General features: G+C 40.4%; 1 protein-coding gene across 1 annotated transcript in view; it reads left to right on the plus strand.

The window, feature by feature from the left end:
- LOC114553887 (guanine nucleotide-binding protein G(i) subunit alpha-2) overlaps nucleotides 1-21,459 on the plus strand; it is a 60,991-nt gene extending 39,532 nt beyond the window's left edge. The window contains exons 2-9 of the mRNA XM_028575324.1: nucleotides 2,802-2,844; nucleotides 7,371-7,512; nucleotides 10,788-10,948; nucleotides 13,001-13,129; nucleotides 19,088-19,217; nucleotides 19,413-19,566; nucleotides 20,055-20,269; nucleotides 20,518-21,459. Of these exons, the coding sequence (XP_028431125.1) occupies nucleotides 2,802-2,844; nucleotides 7,371-7,512; nucleotides 10,788-10,948; nucleotides 13,001-13,129; nucleotides 19,088-19,217; nucleotides 19,413-19,566; nucleotides 20,055-20,245 (950 nt within the window). The 3' untranslated portion in view covers nucleotides 20,246-20,269; nucleotides 20,518-21,459. The remainder of the gene's footprint in view (nucleotides 1-2,801; nucleotides 2,845-7,370; nucleotides 7,513-10,787; nucleotides 10,949-13,000; nucleotides 13,130-19,087; nucleotides 19,218-19,412; nucleotides 19,567-20,054; nucleotides 20,270-20,517) is intronic.

A 21,459-nucleotide genomic window follows, 5' to 3' on the forward strand; every position in this document is an offset into this window, starting at 1 on the left:
GGGGCGCTGGCACAAAAAAGGTTGAGAACCACTGCCCTATATGCTTAGTTTAATCGAAATGAGCTTTTGATTTTGATCAAAATGAAAAGCAGCATCAGCGATTCCCTGAGTATTTTTGTCTCTCTCCACCCTCGCTTACTTGCGCACTTACAAAGAAAAAAAACAACCGACACAGTGTAGCTTACCGGCTGGTAGCAGCTAAAGACACAGGGTAATGTTAGCTTACCGGTAGCCTGCAGCTGCACTTTTCCAGACACCATGGCCACTGTCAGAGATGACCGAGAAACAACAGAACTGGAAAATCCTCCTGCTTCCCTGAAGTCACCGGCGTGGCAACATTTTGCTTTCCCAGTGAGTAAGTTATGTAAACAAACAACACAGAAAAAGCATGTGTGCTCCTATGGGACTCCATGGTGCCTTCAGGTGCCTCTCGATTAACTAATGGTGCTTTCAATTGCATCTAATCTTATTGTGGCATTGCTTCCCTGTTGAAAGAAAAAAATTATATTAATGGGGATATTGTGGGAATTCAAGCATCTCATAGTGTTATTTGTTTGAGTCTCAAAGTGTCTTAGGGTGCTCAGAGTGAGAAGTTTCAAGTCAATGAGGAGCGATAAATCGAATTTATTGAGAAAATCACATTAACGTGAGCCAAACAGCATACTGGGGTGGCAGTAGCTCAGTTTGTAGGGAGTTGGGTTGGGATCCGGAGGGTCGCTGGTTCATCTCCCCATACGGACCAAAGTATGGTGGTGGACTGGTAGCTGGAGAGGTGCCAGTTCACCTCCTGGGCACTGCCAAGGTGCTCTTGAGCAAGGCACCGAACCCCCAACTGCTCGGGTCGCCTTCCCATGGGCAGCTCCCTCACTCTGACATCTCTCCATTAGTGCATGTATAGGTACGGAGCATGTGTGTGTAATTCAGGTGTGAGTGAAAACATTGTAATTTCCCTTGCAAGATTAATGAAGTATAAATTATTATTATTATTATTATTATTATTATTATTATTATTCAGTCTCAGTTTCTCTAAGTGGATTTAGATTTGAAGTCTCATGACATCCAATGTTTGCCTCTAATGTCTTCAAAGTTGTGCTTTAAAGCCAGTTCATATTTGGTATTCATGTGCCAGCCTGTCACCAAGGGGTCAGGTATTGATTTATTTAACAGATTTGCTCTGAAGTGGGGACAGGAAGGACCAGAGGGCCATCCCGTTGCAGATTTAGTGGACGTACTAGCCTGACTTCAAAGAAAATATTCTTGTCATTTTCCAATGTTTTATCCAATTTTCCTGTTGTTTGTTACTTAACATTCTCTACAGTCACACAGTATAAGAATCAGTCAAATAATTATCTCATTAAAGCATGTGTTATTATATTTCACACACTAGAGGTGATGCTCTTTTATTTTTCAGTAAATTGTCTGCATGCCTGAAAGTTCAATACAAATGGCTGAGGTAATTGCACAAAGACTATATAAACATACTGTGGGGGAGTAGTATTAACCAACCCACTACTGCATAATGCCTACACAATACCATGAACACTTGCAGTACACAATTGTGTTTATATTAGCCTATATGGATTACACTCACCTAAAGGATTATTAGGAACACTGTACTAATACCGTGTTTGACCCCCTTTCGCCTTCAGAACTGCCTTAATTCTTCGTGGCGTTGATTCAACAAGGTGCAACAAGCATTCTTTAGAAATGTTGGCCCATATTGATAGGATAGCATCTTGCAGTTGATGGCTCCATTTCCATTGAATCAGTCAGCATCTTAGTTATTTCTCATTTTCATCAGCAGTTGAGTTTTCAATTCAAGGTATACATGCAATGAGCCAGAGAGAGCATTTCTTTTTTTGCTTTTCCTTCTGCTTAATATGGCCCACAGACTGTACAGCATATAGATAGATGTAGGTTTCAACATAAAATCACTTTAGCCCAGACCTCGGACGCTCCCATCCATTTGGTTTGTTACATTTTTGGTCAACCTTAGTACAAACAAAAGACTTATTAAAATCAGTTGGGTATCATTTAAAAACATTTTTTTATTTCAAGGCAAATGGGCACGTTCCGCTCTATTAGCCAGTCTGAGCTCATATACCACAGATGAGTAGAAGCGGACAGCTGTCCGTGGCAACTATCTTAGCCCATTCCTACCCAGAGGGTTCGCTGTGCATGTGCGTGCTGCATGCTGTGTAGTAGTGTATTTTGAGGGTCATCCCAGAAAGACTTCACCCCAGGCGAGTACGAATGGAGAGTGCACTAACAGGCACTCCTGGGTGTGTGCATGAGTGTTAGATTCCTTGTGGCAGATGAGCTCTTTCTCTGGTCGCCTCAGGCTAATAGAATAAACATAGCAGAGGATAAGAAAAGCCCATATCCTGTCAGTGTGAGACATTTCCATTAAAACGTTGACCATGATAAAGTGTCTTGAAATAAAAAGAGGGGAATATGATGCCAGGTGGTTTTAGTTCCTTTAGAGGTTGAGAGAGGAAGGGATGTTTCCACTGTGAAATTAGGACACCTCTGTATTACCATTGGAATTCAGACTACAGATAGAACTGACTAAGTTATAACTAAAGGGGCAGCAACCCTGTAGGTATACAGTTAGAAGGAACAGGAGCCTGGTCCAGGATGAAAATGAGAACTGTGTTATATTGCAGTGCTGAAGGCAAGACTGGGAGGTAAAGGGAGGGGAGCAAGACAAGGGTCCAGATGTGAGACGGCTTCACTGGCTGCCTGTTGACATTTCTCCGGAGTGTATTTTTAACCTCTGCCTGTTTTTGTTCTCTCTGCAGGTGCTGGAGAGTCGGGGAAGAGCACCATTGTGAAGCAGATGAAGTGAGTGACTGCTCATTGTTTTACTTTTCCTTCCATCATCTCTGACAAATTAATGTAGGGTTTAACAGCACAAGCACATGTATTTGGAATATGCACTGCATCGGATATTGTATACAGGGATGTCCCCCATCTGATAAATGCAATCTTCTAGTTAGTCGATATGGTGAGTAATGAAATTGTCCCAGTCAGCATGGCACTCCTTGGCTCAGAGCCAATAGGCTTGAAAGAGGATTGCACCATGAACATTTATCACCAGCCTTCAGGAGAAGAGAAACATTTGTTAAGTGATTGATCAAATCAATTGGGGAGTCCAGTCACTCCGTAGAATAGAGATATCTTTTGACATGTGTGCTGCACTATCTGGTGCTACACATGGACGACAGCAGGTACAAGGGTCCATCTAATATCAGACATAATAATCAGACAAGGCGTCGGTAAGCATTAGCTAACAAAGAAAAGACATCTTTTTAGTCCATTTGTACAAATGATGATTGACAGTGCTCTTACACTGAAACATCAGCATGAACTTTTCCTTCCCCTAACTGGACTAATCCACCCCTCGTTTGACTGTCACTGGTTTTTGCTCAAGATTAAAAAGATGATGGAATTTCATACTACAAGTTTGGATTCTGTAATGTAATGCAAGACATTGAACATGTGCACACACAAGTGCGCAGCATTTAAGAGTTTCAAGTGGCATTGAGTCATGTCACTATTAACCAGCGTCTCTTGGTTTGCTAATTGTTCCTGCTTTCATCTGTAGGGTTTAACTGATCCTCAAAGGATTTTTTCAAAACAAAAATCCTGTAAGGAAAATTGTAATAGCCTCGCAAAATGAAGATAAAGTGAGCCCCTTAAAATTTACTGTGGGACAATGTTATAAAATCAATAATTCTAAAAGTTTCCAGTTTGTCAATCGAGGAAAAGGTTTAGTATGTATAAGCTGACATGACCAGGTAACAATTTCAGTCTCAAAAAATTTGAGAAAAGATGTGAGCAAGGAGGGGTACAAACTCTAGTTTTTGTTGTCTTTTGTACTGTATAGTTTAGGCTGTGATGACTGTGTAGTGAAGCATAAATAGAACGGCTCTTTTCCTGTCTTTGAAAGTTCCCTCTTGTCAGTCTCACACCTACCAGACTTAAAACAAGGGTTGAGAAGATGGTGCTAGATGAGCTGATAAATGAAAGTCAGTGTTCCTGTTTAGTATTGCTGCACTGACTGAAGCAATTTGACAAATCTCTCAGATACACCGGTCTCTAAAATCCTCTCACATGTGCACATTAGTGAACACCTACATGCTTGATACTTCGGCTTTTGATACATCATTAACGAAAGCACACATCCACTCCCCCACATACATACTAGGGGTGTCACAATTTCAAATAAAACATTTATCAAATGAGCTTTCAATTTCAACTATCCATATCAGAAGCAGGATTCCCCCAATATTTTTTCCTCTTTTCCCCCCGCCTACTTGCACAAATCAGAAGAAAAAAAACAACAGACACAGCGTAGCTTACCAGCTGTTAGCATGCAGCTAAAGACACAGGGTAACATTAGCCTATTGGTAGCCTGCAGCTTGACTTTTCCAGACACCATGGCAACTGCTTGAGTCGGAGATGACGGAGAAACAATAGAAATGGAAACTCCTTGAATTTGTCATTGCACAGTAAGGAGAGAAATAAAGCTTATTTTGTTTTTGTTTGTTTGTTTTGCAGTGATTACGTTCTAAAGCACAAATAAATAACCACCAAACAGGAGTGAGAGTAAGAACGGCAGTGCCGAGAGAATTAAACACAACTTGGTTTCTTACGTTTACGTTCTAATGCTAAGTTTTACAGGCAGTTTTGCCTGTGACGTAGGTAACCAGGTAACAATTTCAGTCTCAAAAAATTTGCCAAAAGATGTGAGCAAGATGTGACAACTGCCCCACTCTCATTTCCAACCAATCACGTAATTCGTCCCGCCCCGGCTGGTAGTGACCCATGTCGTGCGCAATTCACATTAAAATTGATCCTTGTCCAACCCTGATCCAACCCACCTGGTGACCTGGGTCGCGAAGCCGTGTCGATCAAAGAGGGTTACCCCATTCAAACACACAGTCAACCTGGGTATAACCCTGATTAAGCCATTGGTGTGAAAGGGGTATTAGAAACTCAAAGTACCCTTCTGCCATCTAGTGGCTATTATTGTGCCATTGTCGTACCAGTTGAAAAAAATTTTTTGAATTGAAAGTCAATTTGAAATGTGGATTTGGTAGAACCGTGACACCCCTAGTACATACACGCATACAAAACGCACAAAAACAAGCGTCTCCAAATGGCCAAATTATTTCTCTGTATACATTTTTGGATTTTTAACATGCTTTTAATCCGTTCACTGAGGTCACTTAAACCCACTTATATTGACTTAACATTTTTGACTTATATTGCTCGCCATGGCACAAGTTCATTAATAACATTATTGATGATTCTGTTGTGAAAAGTTCTATCGAGTGAAAAGAGCACAACACCGCTGTCTCCTCTGTGCTCACAGAGGAGTAGGAGTGAATTCTTTCGGCTACCTAAAAATAGAGAATAAACATAACTTACTCAAATGTAACATCTCAGTCCTACACTAGACTCAGACTTCTATGAGAAACATTTTTCTCTGGTTGTCTTTTTTTTTTTTTTAGTAAGATGGACAAATAATAGATTTCAGAGATACTATGTGTGGGATCTTCCTATTCATAATTCTGACAAAAAGAATATAAAATGCTTCTGTGAGAGTCACAGGAAACTGCAGCACTAATGATGGGGTCTATTTTAATCTAGTTTTTAAGAAGCATTCAGAAATATAACTTCCTGTTGACACTAGACCTACATGTTGTGACAAAATAATAATGATTGTGCTTACAAAAATTTGACAGCCACAGGATATGACCACATTCATGATGGGAATTTAATTTAATCCATTTCATTGTATTCTACTGAAACAAGTTATTTTTAACATAGCAGTAATTAAATATTTAAATGAGAAGGAAGCAGCTCACAGAGTCCATACAATATGATTACAATGGTCAAGTTTCATTTCAGTTTGTCTGATTCATTCTGAATGATATCTTAAAAGTACTCGACAGATTTCAGTTAAATCTGATGGAAAGTTGTTTGTTTCAGGTGTGGATAGTGCCTTGATCTGGTCAATTAAAAAGCTCTTACCTTTTTTTTTTTTTTTTTTTTTGTATAATTTATGAACTATGAGGTGTAAAGGCAAAATTATTTTCACAGAATATCTGTCTGATGTGCTACTGTCAGGATAAAGTGACAGTTTCAGCAAATATAACAAGTTATTTTTATTAAACCTTTAAATCTGCATTTAAACGAGGCGTTCAGGTGTATAAAGCACCATATCGCACTTTGTGTCCAGCTATACCTTGTCCACCTGTGTCAATTTAATGTCAGATTACGATAAAATACCTATTTGAATGGTGCTTTCTAAAACCGAGTTTGCAAAGTGCTTCACGGTCAAGTAAATCAAAAATTGAAATTATAAATATTGTGTGGAGGAGGCGAGAACACTGTGGGCTTTCAGTCCTCTTAGTTGTGCCTCACAGTGTTTCACAGTGGGCTCACTTGCATTTTAATGAGGACCCATTCAGTTCAACGAACAACCAATGAGCATCCTGGCTGTGCGACTCTCTGGGCCATGACAGCCAGGCCACTGGAGATGGTTTTGTTTGGTTTTCAACTGAGCAGCTTCTGTCTCAGCCCCATGCTTTTTCAACCACATGCTTCTTCCTTTCTTTTTCACAGCTCCAAAAGCAAGTAAATATTTGTTCTAGTGTCCTTAAGCTGAGAGATACAAAAAAGGCTGGATTTTTCCCAGTGCCGCATCTCAGCAGTATTGTGATTTTGTAATCTCAGACATCCATACAGTACTAGATCCTCTTTGATGGATCTAATGAAATATCAATTCAATATAGAATCATAAATAAGGTTTATTCAATAATGGACAACATTTTCACAATGAGATTAACTATTCAGCCAGATCTGGGGCAAATGCCGCGGCAAAAAAAATCAGCAAATATTTTACACCATTGTGTAATCATAGTAGGGCTGGGCGATATGGAGAAAATCAAATATCATGATATTTTTGACCAAATACCTCTATCGATACCGCAACGATATTGTAGTGTTGACTATTGGTGCTTTCACAAAATATTTACACAATGAGATTTTTTATTACCGTAATAATCATCAGTAATGTGGATATAATGACTAAGTGAGTAAAGGGAAATAATAGAACAGTTACAACAGTCTGGTAAGTTCAGAAAATGACATCACTTTACTGTAATGCAGCCTTTAAAACCAGGAAAAGACAACTTATGCCATATTACGATATTCAAACTCTAAGACGATATCTAGTCTCATATCACAATATCAATATAATATTGATATATTGCCCAGCTCTAAATTATAATAATAATGACATACTAATCTTTTTTCCTCTTGCACATCTCCTCTCTCCCTCTGGTCTCTGTTTTCAGGATTATCCATGAGGATGGATACTCAGAAGATGAGTGTAAGCAGTACCGAGCTGTTGTCTACAGCAACACAATCCAGTCCATAATGGCCATCATTAAAGCCATGGCCAACCTTAAGGTTGACTATGAGGAACCTACTAGAGCGGTAGGTATCTGACACTGAAATTTGGAACTTTTTTATATGTCGACACCGCAGCAGCTAGACCGAAGTGAAATGATGTTTGAAATACAGCAAAGATGGTAGCATTGTTGTAGAAAAGAAGACTGTGCGGCTGCTAGCATAAGCCATTGCAAAACTTGAAAGACATGTCAGCCAGAGAGCATCTTCAAGCAATGAGCCTCTTTTTTGATTCATTCAAAGTATTATAACCTAATAAACAAATATTCACGGATACATTTAAAAACAGACATAGCTTCAAGTGCCATATTGTTCTCAAGGTAGTAACAAAACCTTCTTGGAACCTGTTAAATTATAGTGTAATATGGCTGCACTCAGTTCAGTGATATCATCTCCACTAATCACCGCCAAAGCCTCCACTCCTTCTCCATCTTAACCACCCATATCTAGCCTTGAGAATTTCAGGCAGCAGTAATTATGCAGCTCAAGAATTTCTCTTGGGTGCAGTGTGACAAGCTCTTCTTGGTTATCAACTCTGGGTAGCAGATGCTTTTAAGGTGTGTGTGTGTGTGTGTGTGTGTGTGTGTGTGTGTGTGTGTGTGTGTGTGTGTGTGTGTGTGTGTGTGTGTGTGTGTGTGTGTGTGTGTGTGTGTGTGTGTGTGTGTGTGTGTGTGTGTGTGTGTGTGTGTGTGTGGGGTTAAAGAAAACCGTAAATCCTCTCCACCCAGGGAGATAAAATAACAGAAATAAAATTCAGGCATTACTCATGAGAGGAGAACGTTTTTCCACGGACCCATCATCTCATACGAATCACATATTCATATATTCTATTCTCACAGACCATTTACAGATAATTTCTAATTAAAGTATTTTTAGTTGGAGGATACAGTAATCTGTCAACTTCTGCCTCACAGTGAACTTCAAAAGACTGTTTGTTTGAATTGATACAATGCAGAGAAAAAGAAAACAACCATTTATTTTACACAGTCCAACAATTCAACTAAATTGCACATATTTCAACTCATATTGTATGTTTTTGTTGCTATTAACTTAGAGCTATGTTTCTAAGGATATGGAAATGCTTCATAAGAAAATCTGACCTACCTGTTCCTCAGACTTAGTCTGGCTATCACCAGACCAAGTTCAATCTTTTAAGATTGAACATTAGTCTGGGGTGTCTGCTCTGTATTTTCTCTGCACAAGAGGCGTGATCAACGGGCATAGTTCAAATGACTCTGTACGCAATTGGATAGTCCTCCAACCAATCAGACCAACGATCCGGGTGACGTAGCAGCGACAGCGGCATCAACGGGTTGGTTCGCTTCGGTGGCCGGCTTGTTGAATGTAAACAAAAAGCTGCTTTTAGCTACTTTGCTAAATTAGAATAAGTAATAAAGCAGCAGTGTGTCATGTGTAGTGGATACACTTACTATGCTTGGTAGCATTTTACTAAAACATGCATTCTGCAATGCAGGCAATCCAGGCAGATTTTTCTTTAAACCCTAATAATCCTTATTTTGCAGTCTTTTTTTTACATCTTTGATACTTTTGTTGTCTCCAAATAAAAAAAATAAAAAAGATGTTGCATTTTTAGAGAAAGAGCTTTTTGACTACCCGGTATATGTCAGGCTTGGCTCTGCCAATGTAGCTAGCTCTGCTTGACAAGTTCTGCTGGACAGAGTGAATTAGTTTATTTGAGTTACACCTTCGCCCACTGCAATGGCCTACAGAGAGCTTTCATTATCCTGGAACATTTCACAGATTTCAATTAAAAAGACAATGTTTGTCTCACAGCCAGAGGGAATGCAGTTAGCATCCAGCAATATTCTGAAATCAGCGTGTGACTGAACTGGTTTGTCTGATGTCTTTATTTTTTACAAAGAAAAAGCTGCTTTCATTGTTTGCCAAACATGACAATTGCTGCAAACTGTTAGTAACTAAATAGCAGTTGGTATAGTGCACAATCAATGCACTTGTCTAGATATGTGATGTTGGATTTTTAGCAAATGTGTATCATTTCTTCCATGACTCGCTGTCAAGTGATTTCACATCAGAAGTTGCAAACATGTTGATGACTGTATTATAAGACTACTTCAGGTTAACTGAAGGTTATTTTCCATGGTATTCTGCATTTTGTTCTCGTGACGTCCATTTAAAACTTGATTACTTCCACGTGGTACACAGTAAAGGGCTGATAACTTACTCTGGCCTACAGTTAAGATAGAGTGGAGGGTCAGACAATGGTTCACTAATACATGAAAGTCTGCTCTCAATAGCTAACATCAAAAGTTTATATAAGCCCTTGTCCAGTGTCAAACACAAAGGGCCCTTCTTGTGCTCCTAGTGATTATAAGCTAAGTTCAGTTGCAGAATGCCTCCCTGCTCACAAGTACTATTGCATTTAATTAATTGTAAATACTATTCATGTAAATATAAATGTCTATCATTTGATGCATCTGTTTTTCCAGGTCACTGCACTTTAATAGATGGATTCATTACAGTGCAAAGTTTGATGGCAGATGACTGGGTGATGGCCCAGGGCCAATTAGGCAAATGATGGATACATCATTTCTGGTCATACTATTGCTCACTCTTTTGTTGACTTTGCTCTGTTTCTTCACTTCCCTCTTGCACAATCTGATTGAAGCTTAGTTATTCAAAAGACATGTCAAATCTGACTTATATGGAGTGCATAGGGCTGCAGGAACTTCTAAATACATAAGATGGAAAGAAAAATGCTGTTTTTGTTTCCATTGTGGAACGTTTTCCATGGTCCCAGCTCCTATCTGCATTTTCTAAATAAAGCAGGCAGCATGGCTGTTTCTTTTTTTTTTTAAAGCACCAATTACCACAAGCACACACAGGATGCAACAACAACAGCAAGCTACAGTTTGTATGCTGACAACCACTCACCATATCTGATTTATCTTGGCCAGGCAAGTTAATGCAGAAAATGAGCAGCCTGGAGAATCTCTGCTCTCTTTTTGTTTTGTTTTCCTTGTTACTGCTAATTACATTCCAAATCACTTTTGTCACAGTTAGCCAATGAGAACAGCACTAAAGACAGTATACTGTAAACACTCCTTTCACCGCAATTCTGAGTAATAAAATGCAATGAGGCCTGCCATTAGTGTGCTTTGCAGGAGATTCTAGCGATACTAGCCATGTGAAAAGAAAGTCCTGAATAAAGCTCTGCAGAGCTTATCAGCTTTGTCCAGTGAAGAAAAATAATGAGGGTTAATACACTTGATGTCTTTTTCAGAGATCTACTTTATCTAATGGTATGTGTCTTTACTTGTCAGGACGATGCCCGCCAACTGTTTGCCCTGTCAGCAGCAGCAGAGGAGCAGGGCATCCTGCCAGAAGAACTGTCCAACGTCATCCAGCGACTGTGGGCTGACGGCGGCGTCCAGGGCTGCTTCACACGGGCCCGAGAGTACCAGCTCAATGACTCAGCAGCCTAGTGAGTGCCTCAATAACATACAATAACATCAAGGCTATTATATGGATCATTGTGTTTCAAAATAAAATGTGCATCATTATGCACAGAAAACCTTGGTGACCAGACTTTCAACAGACTTTTCGCTGATAATCACACATCAGAAATAAGCGATGATCTTTAACATACCTGCAACTTCCTCGGAAGTTGGCCATGCAGGCCAAATATTATGGTTTGTCACTGTTACTTTTCATCCCCCTTTTCTTTTTATCTATTACACTAACGCCATGCTCTGTTCTGCTTTAGTACTTTTCTCTGCTTGATTTTGTTTGATCATTTCTTAAAAAAAAATGCCATACTACATTTCTCTCAATGACAGCACTGGCTGTGTCAAAAGGCCCCCATAGAGAGCAGCTACAGTTATTAATAATGAAGCCATTACTTTTTAGTTTAACCAGCGGCTTTCACTCTTAAGACAAGTTGCGTTGCTAATCTACCTTAATGACCCTCATTTCTGAGCAGGTTTTTGCCCCGCTGCCGTAATGTACCAGTATAATGAACAGGGAGAGTGTGAGGTAATGTGAGAGGCTTCTGTTGAGAGGTGGTTATCACTCTGACCCTCTGGGATGCACTGCTGCTCTGAAATGGAAATCCAGTGAAAACAAGAGAGCCTGATAAGCCCCGTTCACCACCAGCTGCCTGCAAGCTGCAGCAGGAATTAACTGCACTGATTTCTGTTTTTGTTTGGCAGCACAGTGGCTCAGTGGTTAGCACTTCAGCCTCACAGCAAGAAGGTTCTGGGTTTGAGTCCAGGTCGTTCCGGGCCTTTCTGTGTGGAGTTTGTATGTTCTCCCCGTGTTTGCGTGGGTTTCCTCCGGGTGCTCTGGTTTCTTCCCACCATAAAGACATGCATAGTAGGACTACAGGTCGTTGTTGCAAATGAGAACTTGTTCTCAATCAACTTACCTGGATAAATAAAGGTTAAATAATTAAAATACACACAGCCTTTCATAATACTATAACTGCTCCAGAATGGGCTGTAAACTGTCAGGGGAGTGTGAAGTCAACTGTAGTAGTTTTGAAATCTCTTGTAAAGCCTTATGAAACGACCATTATTTTGCCAGTGACGATTCTCTGTCACACTACGGTTGAGTACCTTTTTTCATTGTAGAGTGTAAGCCGACCAAATTCAATTAATCTTGAAGTCTTATAAACCCAATGGCCAAATCAAACAGTGTTACAATATCTGATGTGTGGACTACAAAAGCCGCCTAAACCTCTCTCTGTGGGGAGCAGGATTAAGATTAAACTGTCAACACGTGGCATGAAGTAGTGGTGCGGAGGCTCTAATATCTACACCCAGGCTGCGGCTGGTATGGGATTACATCCAGCACCAACACTTTTGTTATACAACATAGTCTTTTTTTATGTGGTTGACTATTGTGCTGAAAGAATGACATACAATACAATATGGCTTTTTGTGCATCTCCCATGGTAACTATGTGTGTAAAAGTTGATTGTGGTCTTGTATTAAGTGCTTTTTATCAGACTTCAGATTGCTTTATTTGGCCATTGTCACACACACACACACACACACACACCGTGAACAGGCTGGGTGAAAGGGGCATCTGACACCAAAGCGAGGTCCCTCGGTGAGAGTGTCACATTAAAGCTAGGTATATGGCTGCCATGGTGTTCCTTTCAGCTAAGAGAAAATTAATGTTTGATAGTAATATTCGAACACTGAATTGGATATCATGCCCTGGCTGTCGTAGTATATCAGAGGGTTTGAACAAAAGTCAGGTGCTATTTTCAGGATTCTGATTGGGTAACGTGGGCTTGAGCTTCTTGTTACACTGCCACCTACAGGTTTGGCATGCTCTTGACGGCATATATACACTGGTACGTGTAAACAAACACTTTTCTGAAAACTGACAGCTATGCGCGATGCTATTTTTGAAAACTGAGAGGTTGAAATGTCCGTTTATGAAAATAGCCGGCCACGTGTAAACTTAGCATCAGAATGTCAGCAGATATAAAGTTTCAGAAAATGTATTCCTTATGTGTTCCCATCAGCTATCTAAATGACCTGGAGAGGATAGGCAAGCCAGATTACATCCCCACACAGCAAGATGTGCTGCGGACCAGAGTGAAGACCACGGGCATTGTGGAAACACATTTCACCTTCAAGGACCTGCACTTCAAGTAAGGTCCCCGTTACACATATGTAATGGCTATTTGTTTGTTTTTTTAGATCATCATCTAGTAACTAAACTGATCAGAGAGGGCGAGATGCCTTCAGGGCTCAGCAGGTGACAGCAGTTATTGGATTAAGCCAGTGGTTCTCAACCTTTTTTGTGCCAGCGCCCCCCTATCCATTATCCAGGTCCCTAACGCCCCCCATCAAATATTATGTAGCCTAATTGCCCCGAATATTAATGATTACGCCCTGATATAGGCCTAGGCCTATTATTGTTGTTACTATTGTTATCAAAAATAATTAAAAAAATCAAATAATTGAATGACAAACATGTATTAGTTTCCCAGGTATCAAAAAAGCCATGTAAATAAAATGTTATATATTTACAGGTTTTTTTTTAAAAATGCAACCATTTGACATTCAGATTAAAAACCAGCAGCCAATCAGAACGACTAGATACAGTGAGGAAAATAAGTATTTGAACACCCTGCTGTTTTGCAAGTTCTCCCACTTAGAAATCATGGAGGGGTCTGAAATTGTCATCTTAGGTGCATGTCCACTGTGAGAGATAATCTAAAAAAAAAAATCCAGAAATCACAATGTATGATTTTTTTAACTATTTATTTGTATAATACAGCTGCAAATAAGTATTTGAACACCTGAGAAAATCAGTGTTAAAATTTGGTACAGTAGCCTTTGTTTGCAAGTACAGAGGTCAAACGTTTCCTGTAGTTTTTCACCAGGTTTGCACACACTGCAGGAGGGATTTTGGCCCACTCCTCCACACAGATCTTCTCTAGATCAGTCAGGTTTCTGGGCTGTCTCTGAGAAACACGGAGTTTGAGCTCCCTTCAAAGATTCTCTATTGGGTTTAGGTCTGGAGACTGGCTAGGCCACGCCAGAACCTTGATGTGCTTCTTACAGAGCCACTCCTTGGTTATCCTGGCTGTGTGCTTCGGGTCATTGTCATGTTGGAAGACCCAGCCTCGACCCATCTTCAATGCTCTAACTGAGGGAAGGAGGTTGTTCCCCCAAATCTCGCAAAACATGGCCCCGGTCATCCTCTCCTTAATACAGTGCAGTCGCTCTGTCCCATGTGCAGAAAAACATCCCCAAAGCATGATGCTACCACCCCCATGCTTCACAGTAGGGATGGTGTTCTTGGGATGGTACTCATCATTCTTCTTCCTCCAAACATGGTTAGTGGAATTATGACCAAAAAGTTCTATTTTGGTCTCATCTGACCACATGACTTTCTCCCATGACTCCTCTGGATCATCCAAATGGTCATTGGCAAACTTAAGACGGGCCTTGACATGTGCTGGTTTAAGCAGGGGAACCATCCATGCCATGCATGATTTCAAATCATGACGTCTTAGTGTAGTACCAACAGTAACCTTGGAAACGGTGGTCCCAGCTCTTTTCAGGTCATTGACCAGCTCCTCCCGTGTAGTTCTGGGCTGATTTCTCACCTTTCTTAGGATCATTGAGACCCCACGAGGTGAGATCTTGCATGGAGCCCCAGTCCGAGGGAGATTGACAGTCATGTTTAGCTTCTTCCATTTTCTAACGATTGCTCCAACAGTGGACCTTTTTTCACCAAGCTGCTTGGCAATTTCCCCATAGCCCTTTCCAGCCTTGTGGAGGTGTACAATTTTGTCTCTAGTGTCTTTGGACAGCTCTTTGGTCTTGGCCATGTTAGTAGTTGGATTCTTACTGATTGTATGGGGTGGACAGGTGTCTTTATGCAGCTAACAACTTCAAACAGGTGCATCTAATTTAGGATAATAAATGGACTGGAGGTGGACATTTTAAAGGCAGACTAACAGGTGTTTGAGGGTCAGAATTCTAGCTGATAGACAGGTGTTCAAATACTTATTTGCAGCTGTATCATACAAATAAATAGTTAAAAAAAATCATATATTGTGATTTCTGGATTTTCTTTTTAGATTATCTCTCACAGTGGACATGCACCTACGATGACAATTTCAGACCCCTCCATGATTTCCAAGTGGGAGAACTTGCAAAATAGCATGGTGTTCAAATACTTATTTTCCTCACGATATGTAACATTCAAACTATAATTAGGTATTATCAAAAGACCTGCTGCATGTCCCTGGTGTGAACCTCAGCACCTTTAGAAGATGACTATAATTTGAATGTCCTTTTTTGTTTGAAGTGACCTTGGGTGTCATGAAAGCCGCTTTAAATAAAATGTATTATTATTATTATTTATATTATTACAAACACTAACAGTAGCCAATCAGAAACAGCTTAGCAATTTAACATTCAAATCTATTTTTCATTCAAATCTAAATGTTCCAACGGAAAAGCTGGCACTTATCAAGGGGTAAAAGCAGAAGAATAACACACACACACACACACACACACACACACACACACAGAGAACAGTATTTTGGTGATGACAAACGACTTGAAGAACGACACCTACTGCCGAATGGAAATAAGTTTACAACCTTTGAAAGTTAGTGAGAGCCCTTTTTTGATGCTTTGAATAGTCTAGGTTAGAAGAGTCTAGGTTAGAGGAGTCTAGGTTAGAGGAGTCTAGGTTAGAGGAGTCTAGGTTAGAAGAGTCTAGGTTAGAAGAGTCTAGGTTAGAAGAGTCTAGGTTAGAAGAGTCTAGGTTAGAGGAGTCTAGGTGTGCTATCGCCTGTCTTACGAGTAAATAGCAGAAAAAAACGTTTGGAGAAACGCAACCCCACATCGCGCTCTGTTTTGTGGAGGTGTGAGAGTCCTGTACAGTAAACAGTTACATCACTGCCTCTATCGCTTCCATAAGAAAGTTTTAAAACACCAAACACAAGCCCTGAACTGGCCGGGAGTTTGGGGAACAGCTAAATGTTTGCCAAACAACAAAGCACAGTCGTTATATCTCGCACGTCGCTTTTCTTTCTCTCTCGTGAAATTAAGCTGCCTTCAGGTCCAGTAGGAAACGTTGAGTTCTACAAACGATCTGACGAAAAACTGTTACTGTGAAATATAAAGTTGTGCTACATTAGGTGAGGGGGGGGGGTAAAGAATAGAACAAGACGTCGCGGCGATTGCTTTTATTTATTTTATTTTTTTTTAAATCTGAACGCAGCTTCACGTGGTACAGAGCTCATTTAAGATGATGATCTGACGTCCCGTTTCCCTGAAGGCAGCACGGAGCTGCGCCAAACAAAGCTGACAGATGCACAGAAGAGAAGAAGAGTTATGATACCGGTCTCGTCCAGTCGCAGTGCTGTAAACTGGCAGCTTTTAATGATACAGACTTCCGATTCTTTAGTAGTTTAAGTGTAAACATGTATTATTGTGAATCTTTGGTTTAAACTAGCTTTCAAACAAACGCCCCCCAAGGGCTCCTCAACGCCCCCCTTTACAAAATATTGCTCCAACGCCCCCCATCATCTTCTGAACGCCCCCTGGGGGGCGATACCGCCTCCGTTGAGAAACACTGGATTAAGCTCATGCTCACTATTATCTGTCCACCATCATTGCAGTGAACCCCATTTTAATCTCCAAGACGTTCTCAATGTATCACTGTTATTCAAATATAATAACAGACTTTAAACTTTATGATGAAGCCATCGAAAATGCATATCTTGTGAAAACAATGCGGTTGACTGAGGAAAATGAATCTGTGCGTGCACTTCTTAGTCATGCATTTATGTTTGTACTAAGAGAGCTTCCCCTTTTTGGAAAGTCAGTAAAGTTTGCAGAAAAGGTGAAAGATGCCCTGCCACACAAAACCATTTTTCCTTGTATTCTTTGAAATATGATAGGTCCATATGTGTTTGTGTTCTGTTGTGAATGTGAAAATGAACTGCTACCTCCTCTGTCAGCTCTAGCCACTGAAAATAAATAAGCGGAGAAATCAGGTAAATTACAAAAGCTGGTCAGTATGACATCATATTGCCTGAGCTCATAACTATTCATTAGCTCGCCCAGTTGCACTGGGTAAAGGATGCTGACAGCTAGGCTCTCATTGGCTAGCTGTAAGCCAATCAGATTCAAACAGCTTAGCTTGTTGAATATTAAGGAGAACTGGCAGAAATCGAGCTGAGTCTTCCTGCAGGCTTTCTATACCAAACTAGAATGGCTTGAAATATGGTAACCAAGGCATTTTTTCCACAAAAAATGTTAGAGTCCATGGTAGAACTTCAGACATCACCACAAAGTAATAAAATACGTGTGGCAGGGCACCTTTAACATTTGTTTTTCCGATTTGTGACGTTGCGATCTCATTTCAGCAGCTAAGCTCAAGATGTCTTTCACCCAAACGGCTCGTCCTACTCAATACTGTTCAAAGTACAAACCTATTGGTGAAAACACATGAACTGGTTTCTTTTTGTGTTATCCCAGTTTTGTAAGTGAGTTGTTATCACAGCAGGATTAAACAAATAAATAATGAGAACATGTGTTATAGAATACAAACTCGTTGTTACCCCTTTAGTTTATTTTGAAAGCCAGTTTTCAGCCATGCTTCTCAGGAGTTGTCTCATTTTTACAATGTAAATGTTTTGTCATTGTGTTTATGTGTTCTGTTGACATATATTCCCCATTGAGATAAAGAAATCTGAAGTCAGCCCTCCCACCACACACAAACGCGTTGAACTTTATATCTGATGGGAGACATTAGTTGCTTTAAAAACAACAGAGGAAATTCTGTATCTAATATTATCTGCTTTAACAAGGCTGTGGAAATGAAACGCTGTGTGCGCTTCTGTGCCTGCTGTGTGTAATACTTAAGTCTCATATGTCTTGATTTATTTTATTTCTCTTTGGAAGACATAAATCAAATCCAACTAGCCTATGTTTACCTCCAGCACCTCTTCAGTGCTGCACTGCCGTGATATATTTAGCGTGCGTATGCAGTGCTGGAGATAAGCACACTGTTGAGGTAAACAGTCTAAAGTGTGTCACTGTTATAATGAGCTCTGCTTACTTGGCATACTGTAAAGTTGGCAAATGGTTACACTCTACCTTTAGCTGCCAGATGAAAAGCTTCCTCTCAATGTTAGATGGAGAAAATCACCAGTGGGGCACCGTCCAGACGAGCATCCTCCCTCATCCATCTAGGTATCCTCCATCTTCATGAATAAGTCACATAGGATCTCAGTGGAAAAACCTGCCGCTGCCACCATAGACTGTAAATTAGTGGACAGAGCACGTGTGACGTCACCCATTGGTTTGTAGAGATATTCTATGAGTCGTCGAGTTTGCCGTTACGGGCGTAGCCGTCCTGATTGCGGATCTGACTATTTTAGACGAGAGGGAGGAGTGAGGCAGGAGCTGCTTACACTCTACGTTACGTTACACGCTTTCGCTGGCAATCTCATCATAGCCACGTCCTAAAACACCCCCTGCTTTATCGCCCATTTTAAAATCAACGAGACCATATTTCAAAAAATGAACATCGTTCTGTGTTGCAGAAGACTTAAAACTAGCTTTGATTGAGACTGTAAACTCATTATGAGAATGTTGTACTGAGGTAATAAATCAAGTGAGAAGTGGGTCACTTTCTCGTAGACTTCTACAGAAACCGACCTCCTTTTGCAGCCGCGCGTCGCCCCCTGCTGGAATTCAGATAGAATGCAGGTTTAAGGCACTTCCGCATTTGCAGCACTTCGCCGAACCGGATGCTATGTCCATTAATATTAACAGTCTATGGCTGCCACGTTTCAACCTGCCCTTAAGGCCGCTTGTTACCACAGCAACTGCACTGAACCAAAATGCCACAAATGCCAGGAAAAATGACATGGCCTGTGCAGTGAAACACCCGGCCCTGAAGAGAGGAGGAGGCAGAAAAAGAATTGACTGTATAGAAAGGGAGAGAGCACCCGCGTTTCCAGAGGGAGACCTTGGCCCTGCTGTCTGTCTGTATGAAAAAAAGTCTTCTTTCTCCTGTGCTCAGTCCCATCCGCTCTCCCATACAAACGCCATGTTTATACTGTGCACAGGATGTTTGATGTTGGAGGCCAGCGGTCAGAAAGGAAGAAGTGGATCCACTGCTTTGAGGGAGTCACAGCTATCATCTTCTGTGTTGCCATGAGCGCTTATGACCTGGTCCTGGCTGAGGACGAGGAGATGGTGAGTTAAGCTTAGACTCCTTCAATTTATAAAAATGAAAATATAAATGAAAAAGAGCGTAGAGGAGAGCCCATTCCCAGGAAAATAGAAATTGGGAGGAGAGGTTGGGTTTTCAGTGAACTCATTTCCTTTATGTGCCCTAGTTGTGCTCTCTAATAATCTCTTTATCTCCACATTTGTGCCCGTCCCACCCAGAACCGGATGCATGAAAGCATGAAGCTGTTTGACTCTATCTGCAACAACAAGTGGTTCACAGAGACGTCCATTATTCTGTTCCTCAACAAGAAGGACCTGTTCGAGGAGAAGATCGCCCAAAGCCCACTGACCATCTGCTTCCCCGAGTACACCGGTACAGTCTTAACATCTCAATACGACCACTGGACACGGCCAACTGATTGACTAAACTTTTTCAGTTTTTTAAAACCAGTAAAATATTCTGTCAATAAATCGAAAAAATAAATCTAGCCCCAGTTTGTGCATCTTATGTATTCCCATCACATTCAAATCACAAAGATGAGCGTCTTTTTCTCTGAAAAAAATTTAAATCCTGATGGTTAGAAGGGTCTTTGAGGATTCTATAAATATCTCCAGAAGAGAAGTTGTTAAACAACCTTCCAGATTTTCAAACATTGCTGGGTAGTTGTTATTCAGAGAAACAAATCCATTATCTGTGTGACTCAAATGTCTTAGTAATACAAGAGAGGCACAACCTAAGAGGCTGGGCAAAATCAGGCATAATGAATTCAACATTGTGAAGAAAATGGACTTCAAGGAACTGCCGGAACTGTCTGATCCCCTGAGCAGACTCAAGCTCTCCTAACACTCTGTGTCCCTCAGGCCCGAACAAGTACGAGGAGGCTCAGGCTTACATCCAGACCAAATTCGAGGACCTGAACAAGAAGAAGGACACCAAGGAAATCTACACCCACTTCACCTGCGCCACCGACACCAAGAACGTGCAGTTTGTGTTCGACGCTGTCACTGACGTCATCATCAAGAACAACCTGAAGGACTGTGGCCTCTTCTAAAAACATGTCAGAGAAAGAGTCAAGGTGAGTTCAAAGAAATGCCTCAGGAAGTGATTCAGATCTCTACCAAGTCACAAGTGAAGCCTGTTTGAAATTACTGATTTGTGTGTGTGTGTGTGTGTGTGTGTGTGTGTGTGTGTGTGTGTGTGTGTGTGTGTGTGTGTGTGTGTGTGTGTGTGTGTGTGTGTGTGTGTGTGTGTGTGTGTGTGTGTGTGTGTGTGTGTGTGTGTGTGTGTGTGTGTGTGTGTGTGTGTGTGTGTGTGCTCTATTAGATTACTTGAGGAGTTCTGATGACCATAAAGCTAGGGGGAATATACACACATCATGAATGACTGCACTGGCCAACCACAATTCCTGCTTTGATCTGCTTTTTATAAAGACACCTAAGAGTCTGAAAACCCGACGAGCCTCGCAGAATTTCAACGAATGCTGATCCAGTCTCTCGTATTGTTAACCGTTTGGGCTATGACCACAAAAATCAACATTTATTATTGTATTGTTGTTCTTGTTTTCTTCATTTTCAATTACTAGAGGAGGCAAAGGAAAACTTTTTTTTATATAAATGCATTCATTTTACTTTTAGAAATTCTGATGTGCAAATTATTAAACTTTTAATCACATGAAGCTTATTTTTTAAGAGATGAAGCACAGGCATGGACATAAATATGATCGATAAAGGAAAGTGCTTTTTTTTATGTTTACATATGTTCATCATTCATAGCCAAACCGTATATTGTTCTGCATGCCTTGACATGGCAAATATTAGCTCTGTAATCTGCACAGTATCTAACATTCCTAAAAAATGATAATAAAAAATTTTAAAATGTTGAAAAAAAATAAAATAAAAAAAGAGCTTCACATGCAGGGGGAAATTATGGAGAAAAAAAATGTAATTGATATTTAAAGTATGTATGTGTACCTAACATTCTATCACTTTTATAGTACCATTTCCATGTCTGTTTCAGTATGTTTGTGCCTTGACTTCTGTTTACAACCAATTCCTAGATATGTTTTCAGTACTGCTTGACCTACTGTGCGCCTATATTTTTCTTGCATTTTCTGCCTAGCACCTATGAATATATAGTGATAATTAATGAGAGACGAAAATCTAATTCAGAAAACAGTTAATGTGTTTTGGTAAATATTAAAATGCTTTAAAAGTCCTATATGATTTAATTTAAATAAAAGTAGAGATCAGTTGACTCTTGCATGTA

The sequence above is a fragment of the Perca flavescens genome, chromosome 4, assembly GCF_004354835.1.
Source record: "Perca flavescens isolate YP-PL-M2 chromosome 4, PFLA_1.0, whole genome shotgun sequence".
Taxonomy (NCBI): domain Eukaryota; kingdom Metazoa; phylum Chordata; class Actinopteri; order Perciformes; family Percidae; genus Perca; species Perca flavescens.